This window comes from Chelonia mydas, chromosome 1 (assembly GCF_015237465.2).
Source record: "Chelonia mydas isolate rCheMyd1 chromosome 1, rCheMyd1.pri.v2, whole genome shotgun sequence".
In the NCBI taxonomy this organism is placed as follows: Eukaryota; Metazoa; Chordata; order Testudines; family Cheloniidae; genus Chelonia; species Chelonia mydas.
The window spans coordinates 242,347,967-242,360,867 of NC_057849.1; the positions used below are offsets into that span (position 1 = coordinate 242,347,967).

General features: G+C 44.4%; 1 protein-coding gene across 3 annotated transcripts in view; it reads left to right on the plus strand.

Moving 5' to 3' along the window:
- The window catches only part of FGD4 (FYVE, RhoGEF and PH domain containing 4), a 179,276-nt gene that overhangs the window by 55,299 nt on the left and 111,076 nt on the right, over positions 1 to 12,901 (plus strand). The window contains exon 1 of one of the 3 annotated variants that reach the window (XM_037878599.2): positions 3,946 to 4,089. The exons of the other annotated variants lie outside the window; for them this stretch is intronic. Within the exon in view, the coding sequence (XP_037734527.1) occupies positions 4,071 to 4,089 (19 nt within the window). The 5' untranslated portion in view covers positions 3,946 to 4,070. Of the gene's footprint in view, positions 1 to 3,945; positions 4,090 to 12,901 lie in introns of those variants that run through there. 3 annotated transcript variants of the gene reach the window in all.

A 12,901-nucleotide genomic window follows, 5' to 3' on the forward strand; every position in this document is an offset into this window, starting at 1 on the left:
TTTGCAAATGAATTCCAATTTGCAAATGAATTCCAATTCAACAGTTTCTCGCTGGACTCTGGATTTGAAGTTTTTTTGTTGTAAGATAGCGACCTTCATGTCTGTGATTGCGTGACCAGAGAGATTGAAGTGTTCTCCGACTGGTTTTTGAATGTTATAATTCTCGACGTCTGATTTGTGTCCATTTATTCTTTTACGTAGAGACTGTCCAGTTTGACCAATGTACATGGCAGAGGGGCATTGCTGGCACATGATGGCATATATCACATTGGTGGATGTGCAGGTGAACGAGCCTCTGATAGTGTGGCTGATGTTATTAGGCCCTGTGATGGTGTCCCCTGGATAGATATGTGGGCACAGTTGGCAACGGGCTTTGTTGCAAGGATAGGTTCCTGGGTTAGTGGTTCTGTTGTGTGGTATGTGGTTGTTGGTGAGTATTTGCTTCAGGTTGGGGGGTTGTCTGTAGGGAAGGACTGGCCTGTCTCCCAAGATTTGTGAGAGTGTTGGGTCATCCTTCAGGATAGGTTGTAGATCCTTAAGAATGCCTTGGAGGGGTTTTAGTTGGGGGCTGAAGGTGACGGCTAGTGGCGTTCTGTTATTTTCTTTGTTAGGCCTGTCCTGTAGTAGGTGACTTCTGGGAACTCTTCTGGCTCTATCAATCTGTTTCTTCACTTCCGCAGGTGGGTATTGTAGTTGTAAGAATGCTTGATAGAGATCTTGTAGGTGTTTGTCTCTGTCTGAGGGATTGGAGCAAATGCGGTTGTATCGCAGAGCTTGGCTGTAGACGATGGATCGTGTGGTGTGGTCAGGGTGAAAGCTGGAGGCATGTAGGTAGGAATAGCGGTCAGTAGGTTTCCAGTATAGGGTGGTGTTTGTGACCATTGTTTATTAGCACTGTAGTGTCCAGGAAGTGGATCTCTTGTGTGGACTGGACCAGGCTGAGGTTGATGGTGGGATGGAAATCGTTGAAATCATGGTGGAATTCCTCAAGGGCTTCTTTTCCATGGGTCCAGATGATGAAGATGTCATCAATATAGCGCAAGTAGAGTAGGGGCGTTAGGGGATGAGAGCTGAGGAAGCGTTGTTCTAAATCAGCCATAAACATGTTGGCATACTGTGGGGCCATGCGGGTACCCATAGCAGTGCCGCTGATCTGAAGGTATACATTGTCCCCAAATGTAAAATAGTTATGGGTAAGGACAAAGTCACAAAGTTCAGCCACCAGGTTAGCCGTGACATTATCGGGGATAGTGTTCTTGACGGCTTGTAGTCCATCTTTGTGTGGAATGTTGGTGTAGAGGGCTTCTACATCCATTGTGGCCAGGATGGTGTTTTCAGGAAGATCACCGATGGATTGTAGTTTCCTCAGGAAGTCAGTGGTGTCTCAAAGGTAGCTGGGAGTGCTGGTAGCGTAGGGCCTGAGGAGGGAGTCTACATAGCCAGACAATCCTGCTGTCAGGGTGCCAATGCCTGAGATGATGGGGCGCCCAGGATTTCCAGGTTTATGGATCTTGGGTAGTAGATGGAATATCCCAGGTCGGGGTTCCAGGGGTGTCTGTGCGGATTTGATCTTGTGCTTTTTCAGGAAGTTTCTTGAGCAAATGCTGTAGTTGCTTTTGGTAACTCTCAGTGGGATCATAGGGTAATGGCTTGTAGAAAGTGGTGTTGGAGAGCTGCCGAGCAGCCTCTTGTTCATATTCCGACCTATTCATGATGATAACAGCACCTCCTTTGTCAGCCTTTTTGATTATGATGTCAGAGTTGTTTCTGAGGCTGTGGATGGCATTGTGTTCCGCACGGCTGAGGTTATGGGGCAAGTGATGCTGCTTTTCCACAATTTCAGCCCGTGCACGTCGGCGGAAGCACTCTATGTAGAAGTCCAGTCTGCTGTTTCGACCTTCAGGAGGAGTCCACCTAGAATCCTTCTTTTTGTAATGTTGGTCGGGAGGCCTCTGTGGATTAGTATGTTGTTCAGAGGTATTTTGGAAATATTCCTTGAGTTGGAGACGTCGAAAATAGGATTCTAGGTCACCACAGAACTGTATCATGTTCGTGGGGGTGGAGGGGCAGAAGGAGAGGCCCCGAGATAGGACAGCTGCTTCTGCTGGGCTGAGAGTATAGTTGGATAGGTTAACAATATTGCTGGGTGGGTTGAGGGAACCATTGCTGTGGCCCCTTGTAGCATGTAGTAGTTTAGAAAGTTTAGTGTCCTTTTTCTTTTGTAGAGAAGCAAAGTGTGCGTTGTAAATGGCTTGTCTAGTTTTAGTAAAGTCCAGCCACGAGGAAGTTTGTGTGGAAGGTTGGTTTTTTATGAGAGTATCCAGTTTTGAGAGCTCATTCTTAATCTTTCCCTGTTTGCTGTAGAGGATGTTGATCAGGTGATTCCGCAGTTTCTTTGAGAGCGTGTGGCACAAGCTGTCAGCATAGTCTGTGTGGTATGTAGATTGTAATGGATTTTTTACCTTCAGTCCTTTTGGTACGATGTCCATCTGTTTGCATTTGGAAAGGAAGATGATGTCTGTCTGTATCTGTACAAGTTTCTTCATGCAGTTGATAGATTTCCACTCCATACGGCTAAATGCAGTGCCTTGCATAATGACAGGTTTCAGAGTAACAGCCGTGTTAGTCTGCATTCGCAAAAAGAAAAGGAGGACTTGTGGCACCTTAGAGACTAACCAATTTATTTGAGCATGAGCTTTCGTGAGCTACAGCTCACTTCATCGGATGCATCATTACCTATGGCTGTTGCCTGTGTAGGTTCTACTCATGAAAGCAAATGTTAGAGCGCCAATGTTTCACAGTGGGGCTTCAAGGAAAGAGCAGGACTGTCTGACAGAAGTAGTATGTTACACTGAGTGTTCACTACAGTATGTTAGGTACAATATACAGCTTGCACATGTGGAAATCTGTTGAAATTGACGTCCCTTTCCTTATGTAACATGCCTGAACAAATTCTATAAATAGATTTTTACAGACGTTCTGTAGAAAGGATAGTCGTTTAGAACAATTTCTTTAGAAACCTATTGGTTTCATCTCCGCATAATTCTATAGGATTGTTCTATAAGGGTTGGCAACTTGGGTGTGTTGGAAGCCTGTGACCTTGAGGGAATGTTAAGTTGAAAGCATGGCTTGCTGTAGGAGCATTTTAGGCCAGCAGATCATTGAATCTTCTGAAAACAATGTTGCAATAACACTACAGCTTTAGTAGAATACTTGGCATTCAAAAGAGGAAAAGAATTGGGAGGTCGCATCAGTGACTGTTTCTGTGTTAGCTTTTTGCAGGAATGAAATACATAATAGAGGATTCAAATACTATTGATTTTTAGTACAAATTACATAAAAATAAGACACAAGAATGAAACAGTTGAAAATATAGGGCTGTCCTATTTACTGGTCGCAGCTAGTTGCTGAAGGGTGATTTAGCTTGTGTAGACACTGCACCTATTTCTTGGATATAAATTCAATATTTAAAATGTGAGCCTGGAAATGGAAGTAACAAGAGAATAAGCTAATACCCTAACTCAAGTCATCCAAAGAGCCCTAATTGCTTTATAAACTGCAATACCACTTCTTGTGTATTTTGTAGTCATTTTTCACAAGCAACACTGCATACCAGGCTTTTAAGAAAGGGCAGTATAATCTGTATAGCTGTAATTGGACAGAACTTTTAAGTCAAACAGAACGTAGTTACCAAGATAAATTTGCCCAGGACACTGAGTTGAACTTGTATGAGATCTTCTGTGATGTCTAATAGACAGCTCTTAAGTTGTTTTGTTTTTTTTTTTACAAATCCTTAAAGTATAATTGTTTTTTAATTATAATTCTGCTCCAGTTCCCACCCCTGGATGCTCTTACTGTGTTTTGAAATTTGTAGTATTGCGTATTTCCTGAATCACATCAGTGTCAGTAATGGTTATGAAATTCAGAACTTCCTTTTTTTAAATGCGTCGTTTGTAACTCTCTTTCTGTTGCCAGTTTATAGGCTAAATCCAAAATGTGTAGACTCATTAACAGGTAAATATTTGCGATTAAGGAGAAGTCCAGTTCACATCGCTGGTTGTAGTTTTTTGATGAAAGGCATGGGAGGCTGTAAGTACACTATTTTTAATCAATGCATCTTAAGTATAGTATAGTTCCTTTGTTATATTTAGCTAGCTAAATTTATAGCCTGTATCGCCATAGTATCTGAACATCCCCCAAGAATTTGAAACGAGAAATATTTCCTCCTTTCCAGCCTTTAGGAAGGCTTGATTAATTTATAGATCTGATTTGTGAGTGAGGGAAAGAATTAAATAATTTGAGGGAAACATAAGTCAAATATCTTCTGTATTTTTTGCTGGACGTGATAAGACCTATGTGGTCATTTTTTGCCTTTGGAGAAGTCCATTTCATATTCTAGGTCCCTCTCCTGTGAGATTTGTCTCCCATGCTCACATGTAGCTGTTGAGGAGGGAGAGTTCATCTCTCAGGTAGATAAAGCTGCTCCCCCCTCACTTGTTGGGGGCTTTGAACATCAGGTCAGACACACTGAGTTGGATTCTGTGCTCACTGGAGAGTCAGTGCAGTAAGCAGAATGTTGGTGTGTTTTGCAGTGTCTCTCTTCATAGCAATGGCAAAATGTTGTAAATATGCTTTGTGCTCAAGTCTTTTATATTAAACTGTTTTCTGCTAACAACATTTGAATGTTCTCTTTCTGCTTCTTCTGTTGCTGGTCAATCTCTGTGGATCACAGGATGGGAAATGGTGTTACCGCCTATATCTGTAGTTAAGGAATGATTGTAGTGCCTCATCTAAGTCTTCTGTTGGCTTCCTTAACAGTGAAGCCTTGTCTGCACTTCAAAGCCTTGCCATTATAGCTATACTGGCAAACCCTCCTACTGCAGACACAGCTAATACTGGCAAAAAAATGCTTTTGCTAATATAGTTTATAACTGTTCCCCAAACAAAACAAGCTAGATCTGCACAAGCTCCTTTTATGCCAATATAATTACATTTTGCATTTGGGCTTTTGCTAGCATAGCTAAATTTAAAAATAAAAATAAAAAATAGGCTGGCGCAACTTTACATGTAGCCCTACCTGGTCTGAGAAAATGTGACATAGCAGGCTGTCTGGTGATGGTGGAACTTAAACTTACACTATAGTAATTTAAAGCATTTAACAACGTAGCAAATTATACAGTTGCATCCACATACAGATGGGTAAAAATACTTTATTTTCCTTTGACTGGGATAGTGCTTCACTACTGAAGTCAGACTATTGACAATGCTGAAAATGTCTTTCTGAAAAATTGTTTCTTACTAGCAAAAAAATATTTCTTCAGTTTATAATGTACTTTATTTTGTTCTGTGCAATCATTGGAAATGCAAGTAATGCTACTCTTTTTTTTTTTTTAATGGTTATTTTTTTTTCATGTGACACCCCCCCCACCCCACCCGGCCAGCCATACACATGAGAACTACTACAGGTTACTTAGTAGGTTAATGGACAAATTATGAAAAATGTAAATTCCCATTTGCCAATTCTGCAAATGCTACCATGCCAATATCTGATTCTTACATGTTTGATGGCAAGACAGGTATTGCAGACCCTCTGGTTCTCACACTATTGTTGCTGAAATACATATTCATAATATTGTAAAGCTCCATGTAAACAACACTTTTTTGATGTATTCAAATCAGCAGAGGGAAATATTCTTTTAAACACAAAAGTAAGTAGGGAGATTATTTTTAATGACCTTGTATCTTCGATGCTATAGTTTCCTAAAGCTATTTATAATATCATGGCAGCATCCAGAGGCCCCACTCAGGATCAAGACCCCATTGTGTATGCATAACACCTAGCACACAGAGACAGGTGCTACTAAAATGTCTTTTTGCAATCCGAGAACTGTGTGTTCTTCCTTTTTCTGTAGGGAGATTGCACAGGGGAATATGGAGCCACAGTAGTAACTAAAACTTTGAAATGAGGAAAAATGCTTTGATTGCCTTTCTAGTAACACACACTCTCTCTGTTATCACTTAGAGTGCACGAACAGTACTATACATGGGCTCTCTGAAAGTGAACACTGTGGTGCTGGCAGACCAGGTGCCAGCTTATGCCAGTGCTCCAGGCCTCAGTGAACACACTGACTAATGCATAGCTGGTCTGGCCAGTCTAGCTTATCTGTGGGTTAGTATAGTTTAAAATAGATATAACAATGTGTTCAGTTGTTTAGACTTTATGGAATTGCTTGTAGGATGCTGCATGTATTAATCCTACTTTTATAATATCTGTATCCTGTAGTATAAAGTCATATTCAGTGTTTGCATTGTAAACCTCTGCAATTATATAATTTACCAAACAGAAGAAGCATTAATTAAAGTGCTTGTCCAGCGCACAAGATGACCCACTGAAGGCAAATGAGGCATTATGTAGCATCAAAGGAGAGGAAACCTTGTTGATTGTATTCCTCTCTCCCTCCCGAAGGGGAGGCCTGGGGATGAACTTATCCCATCAGCTTGGATTCTGGAGTGAAGGGGATAAAAATCCCTGAAAAGGAGAAACTGAGTCTCTTTATGCTGTCTGGACTGAGGGGCAAAAATTTGTAAACATAAGTAACAGATCCCCATGCTGCTTGTTATGGCTCAGGCCTAAAGGACGTATACAGCTGCTTATTATAGAAGCTTATATTAGCTTTTTTAAATCTATGACTGTAACTCATTGGTGTATGTATGTTTCCTGTTTTTAACCTTGTAAACCTCTAATTTCTTTTGTTAGTTAATAAATCTTTAGTTTATTACAGGATTGGCTACAGGCATGGTCATTGGTTTGAGATCTGAGTACACCTGACCTGTAGGAAGTGACTGGTGTTTTGGGACTGGTTGTAACCTGAATATTATTGTGATTTTTGGGGTGAAGTGACCATCTATCACATAGTCCAGCTTGCCTGGGTGGCAAGATAAACTGGAATGCCCAAAGGGACTGTCTGTGACTCCATGGTAAGACTGTTGGAGAGCTTTAGGAGTTAACACTTGTTACTGGTTTGGTGAAATCTTTTTGTAGAACATACAGCTAGTTTGGTGTCTCTTCCCTGCTTTTTGACAGTTTGCCCTGAGGTTGGCACTCATGGTTGTGAGCCACTCCAGACAGCATGACAAACACAAGGTGTGAAAATTGACACACATACATGTACGTGGAATTTTGAGCATTCATTCATTGGCACAGCTTCTGCTGCTATTAGCAAAACTTAAGATGTTGCTGTTCTTTTCCCCTTTGCCCCTGCCCCCCTTCTCTTGCTCGCTTGGCATTAGAGTTGACAGCTGTGGTCACAGATAAGGAACACTCTGCAGTTGCATGATTAAATATCAGGACCTGGTTTCCTGGATAATAGTACTACTAACTAAGCTAGCACCCACTGAAGGAGCTTCAGGCTAGAGAGTAGCAAGATGGCTTGCAAAATAGTCATGTGCCAATTTGTCAGAAAATTGCTGTGCAAGACCTTCATACCCTGCAGCAGAGCAAAAAGACTTTGTTAGATGTTCATGCACAAAGGCAGTTTTAAGGCCTAGCAACTGGTGGCAAAGAATTGCCAGTAGTACTTTCTGCATCGCTTTCCTCCTATGGCAGCTGGAATTTAGGCCATTGTATGACAGTCTCTCAGGTTTAATGAACAAAGATTTTATGTATATAAACACATACAACCAGCACTGGAAATACTTATAAATAATTTTGTTTTTATGTGGTAACTATATTGGTGTTTTCCACATAAGATTCACCATTCTGTTGTAATTAATTTTTATTATGGGATGTACCTTAGTACAGTGGTTTTCAAACTTTTTTTCTGGGGACCCAGTTGAAGAAAACAATTGATGCCTGTGACTCAATGGACCTGGGAACGAGGGGTTTGCGGTATGGGAGAGGGTTGGGGTGAGGGCTGCAGGGTGGGGCCAGGAATGAGGATTCAGGGTGTGGGAGGGGGCTCTGGGCTGGGGCAGGGGGTTGGGGTGCAGAAGGGGGTCAGGGCTCTGGGGTGGGGCTGGGGGATGAGGGGTTTGGGGTGCAGAAAGGGGTTTCAGGTTCGGGGGTGGGGTTCAGAGCTGGGGCAGGGGATTGGGGCACAGGGTTCGGGGTGTGGACTTACCTCCGGTGGCTCCTGGTCAGGCTTCCCACCTGTCCTGGCACCGTGGATCGTGTTGCTCCCTGGCAGCGGCCAGCAGCAGGTCCGGATCCTAGGTGGAGGCGCCTAAGTACCTCCCTCCCCCCCAGTTCCCATTGGCCGGTTCCTAGCCAATGGGAGTGTGGAGCCAGTGTTCAGGGTGGGAGCAGCTCACGGAGCCCTGTGGCCCCCCTGCCTAGAAGCCAGACCCACTGCTGGCCACTTCCTGGGCACAGCACAGAGTCGGAGTAGGTAGGCAGTAGCCTGCCTTAGCTGGGCAGCACTGCCAACAGGACTCTTAATGTCCCGGTTGGCGGTGCTGACCAGAGCGACCCAGTGCCTGACATGCCATAACCCAGTACTGGGTTATGACCCGAACTTTGAAAAACGCTTCCTTAGAACATACACCTACACATTCCTTCTGATCTTCTTAAGGTGATGACTTCAGTCTCTCTTCAGCAGGGTCACCAACTGGTAGATCACAATCGACTGGTCGATCCTAGAGCCTCTGACGGTCAATTGTGATCTCCGGCCACTAACAGTCCAGCGGCGAGCGGGGTTAAGGCAGGCTCCCTGGCCCCGTGCCACTCCTGGACCTGGAAGTGGCCGGCAAGTCCCTGTGGTGGCGTGGCCCCGGGGGCCAGGGAGTCTCCCTGCACTGCTAGAGTCTGCAAGCACCACCCCCGCAGCTCCCATTGGCCATGAACAGGGAATTGAGGCCAAAGGGAGCTGTTGGGGTGGTGCCTGCAGAGAGGGGCAGTGCACTGAGCCACATGCCCCCATGCCCAAGGAGCCGCAGGGACATGCCAGCCGCTTCTGGTAGCGGCGCAGGGCCGGGGTAGGCCGGGAGCCTGCCTTTAGCCCCGCTGACCAGGAGCCACCCAAGGTAAGCGCTGCCCAGCGGGAACCCGCACCCCAACCCTCTGCCCCAGCCCTGAGCCCCCTCCTGGAGCCAGCACCCCTGTGCCAGTCCTGAACCTGCACCCCCTCCTGCATCCCAACACTCTGCCCTAGCCTGGAGCCCCCTCCTGCACCCAAACTCCCTCCCACAGCTTGGACCTGACACCCCCTCCTGCACCCCACTCCCACACTCAAGTCCTTGGCCCCAGCCTAGAGCCCGAACCCCTACCCCAGCTCGGTGAAAGTGAGTGAGGATGGGGGAGAGTGAGTGACGGATGGAGTGAGCAGGGTGGGGCCTCAGGAAAGGGGCGGGGTAGATCCTGGGTTGCACTTAAATTCAGATAGTTATCTTGTATGTAAAAAGGTTAAAGACCACATCTCTACAGCGTGGCATAAAAGTGTGTGTGTGTGTGTGTGTGTGACTTGAACTCCTTAGAGCCAGAGAAGAATGGCAGCCCCACAGTTCCCATCCACACTTCTCACTCTCCTCAGCAAAATACTCCAAAACTCCTCAAGGACAGCAGCAATTCCTGTGCATTAATCAGCTGTTACCAATCTCCTCAACTTTCAGTCAGTTAGGGAATCTTTAGCCATTATCTGAGGTGGCTCATGTACTGGAGTTGGAGTGGAAGGATGGTCTAGTGATTAGGGCACTAGGCTAAGCCTTGGGAGATCTGAGTGCAGTTACCTGCTCTGTCATAGTCTTCTGTGGGAACTTGGGCGAGTCACTTAGCCTCTTGGTGCCTCAGTTCCCTGTCTGTAAAATGGTGGTGATAGTACCCTACTTCACAGGGGTGTTGGGAGGATAAATACATTAAAGATTGAGGTGTTCAGATAATACAGACCTATATTAGTCTGCCGTATCTTCTTTTCCTTTGCTTTGCCCCTTTAGTTGGGATCAGTGATCCTTGTTCTTCATCTCCAAAGATTCCTGTTGAGTGAGTCTTCCAAGCTGATGCTGATGTTCTTTGTGTCCTCCTTCAGTGTCTCAAATCACCTTTTTCTGGGTCTTCCTTGTAGTCTTTTTCCTGGGACTACTAGATCTTGTACTCTGACCAGCATATCTCACCTCTCATCTCACATTACCCAGCCATCTCAGTCGATGTTCCCTCAGCTTTTCCGTGATGGGATCTGTGAGGGGTTTGGGCCCTTTGGGGTGTCACCTGATGTGCCTGTGTTTAACCGAGCCTCCCCCTTCCCCATCAGCCTCTTCTGCCAGCCTGGGTCCCCTTTACCTGACCTTGCTGGGTTAGGCTCACAAGCCTCTTCCAGACAAGCACATAGGCAGAGCCACACCTCACTGCAGACACAGACTGAAGTCAGCTCTGTGTGAGAGGTCTCCCCCAGCACTCATGTTCCCACTCCCTTTAAGGGGTACAAACAAAAAGGTTTTATGAAATTTGCTCCCTCCCTCAACGTGGAGGGAAATATGCACAACTTCTTGCCCCCCCATTAGAAATTACATAAACTGGGTTCTATTATAAACAAGCAACTAGTTAATTAACAGCAAAAGGTGAGTTTTAAGTGAATATAAGAGATAACAGACAGAACAAAGCAGATTATTGAGCAAATAAAACAAAGTACGCAAGCTAAGCTCAATATACTAAAGAAACAGGTTACAAAATGTAATTTCTTACCCTAAACGTTACTTTTAGGCAGGTTGCAAAGTGTCTGTGGTTCAGAATTCCAGTTATCTTTCTTTTCAGATTGGACCCCCTGTCTCAGTCAGGACTCTTCCCCTCCTTCCCCCCCCCCCCCCACACACTTTCCCTTCAGGTGGCTTTAGCAATCTTTCTTCTTGGGCATACAAGCCATGGATAGGAGGAGTCCGGTTTGCCTTCCTCCCCACCCTTAAATAGGATTTACATAAGATGGAAATCCTTTGTTTCCCACAGTATCACAGTGTTTGAGTCAGTGGCCGTATGGAGTGTCCGCAGGAAGGCCAGACCTTTTCACAGTCCATTGTCCTAGCAGTGGGCGTCACCCAAAGTAGCATAGTTGAAATACAGATACATAGTCAATATTCCTAACTTCAGACACAGAAATGATACAGGCATACAAATTGGATAATTACGTTCAGTAAATTATAACCTTTCCAATGATACCTTATAAGACTCCTCTTGCCTAAAATATATCTGTCGTATTCATATCATAAGCATATTTTCATAAAGAATATGGAGTGAAACGTCACAGGGGCTACTTGCATCACAGCATGTACCATTTCATTGTCACCTATCAATCCTCCTCTTACCCAGTTCCACCTGAGTATTCTCATTTCGGCAGTGTGAGGTGGTAGTTTCTCTGTTCCTTGCTGGCCAGCATTCTAACCTGCATGCCGTGGCTTTGGAACGGGAATGGATAGGAATTTGCGGAGAGAATTGTCTGAGGTCTACACAGACGTGAGGGAAAATATCAGGTCTAGTTTTGGGCTTCTGAAGCCCAATGTCACTTGTAAAGCATTTCAGCCTCAGTTAACATTGGGAGGCAGTGTGGTCTAATGAACAGGGTACTGCCTGGGTTTTAGTCCCAGCTCTGCCACTGATTGACACCATGGGTAAGCCACTTAGCCTGCCTGTGCCTCTTTCTCCTCCTACCCTTTGTCTATTTCAACTATTTAGACTGTAATCTCTTTGGGGCAGGGATTCTTCTTACATGTTTGTACAGTAGCTACAACAATGGGGCTCCAATCTCTCCAGCAGTCTCTAGGTGCTACCCTAAAACAAATTATTAGCAATAGTTTGGTTTATTTTAATTTATAACTATAGTTTTTTTGTTCTCTTTTTTTTATATAAGCTTAGTTCTTTTATATCAACTTGTATAGCTCAGCAGTGCAGTGAGGATGAAAGGAATTGAGGATCCAGGAATGAAGGGCAGCACTGAGTGGTGTGTAGCATCATCTGCAGGGAAATTGTAAGATTTATCACAGTGGGTTCCAAAAGAGGGCTTCTCATTCTCCTATAGGAATTGCTAATAGGCCTGCAGGATCAGGGCTAGATAGCAGAATATAAGAGCAGTATTGTCGGAGAAGGAGGGGAAAAGGTTGGCTGGTTGGTTTTTCTTTCGCCACCCCCCACCCCTGTATAATAAGTCTGTTGAATTGGAAATTCCCCATGCTTAAGCTGGATTCAGATACTGGGTGGTTTGGCATCAGTTTACAAAAATCCTCTTCCACTTTCCAAAGCACTGTAAAGTATGAATGACAGAGTTTTGGAGGGCGAGGCAGTGAAAGGCTGAACTTGTAAACCGATCCCACCCACAAAATATTGGTAAACTGACAGGCATGCTCTGTCACTAAATAGGGCTCTTATTATTTTGAATGAGAATGGCTTGCGATTAAAGCCTTAATGTATGCCTTCAAGGCTCTTTCTTCTCTGCAGGCAAGACTGCTATCAATTGTTCTTGAAAAACCACTTCCCTGCTCTTCCTGTCCTCAAAATAATGTCACTGAGGATTTTGCTAGGAGAGCTCCATTGGGCCGCTACATGTGTCAATGCAGGTTTCTTGCTAGATGGGTATGGTCAGGTGAGATGAGTAGGTTCAGTTACTACACAGTCCAAAGAGCGTTTTCTAGACTCTCCTCTCTGTTTCATATTCAGACTGCTTGTGGAGAACAGTAGCTTTTGGCTGCTGAATCAGCTTTAGTTTTGCTGGATGCAGAGACAGAGAACCCAGCAGAGGCTCTAACAACAAAAGCAAGGAATTGCAATATTCTTGTGGAATAAAACCCTAAATTAGGAGATTAGAACATTTTTAGGTAAGGCAAAGCATAGTAGCTCCAGAAAATGCAGCAAGTGTTCCAACAGAGTAGGTATGAAACCTTTTCCAGTGGAAATAAACCATCCTTTAGAAAATTGTTCTGGCAATTA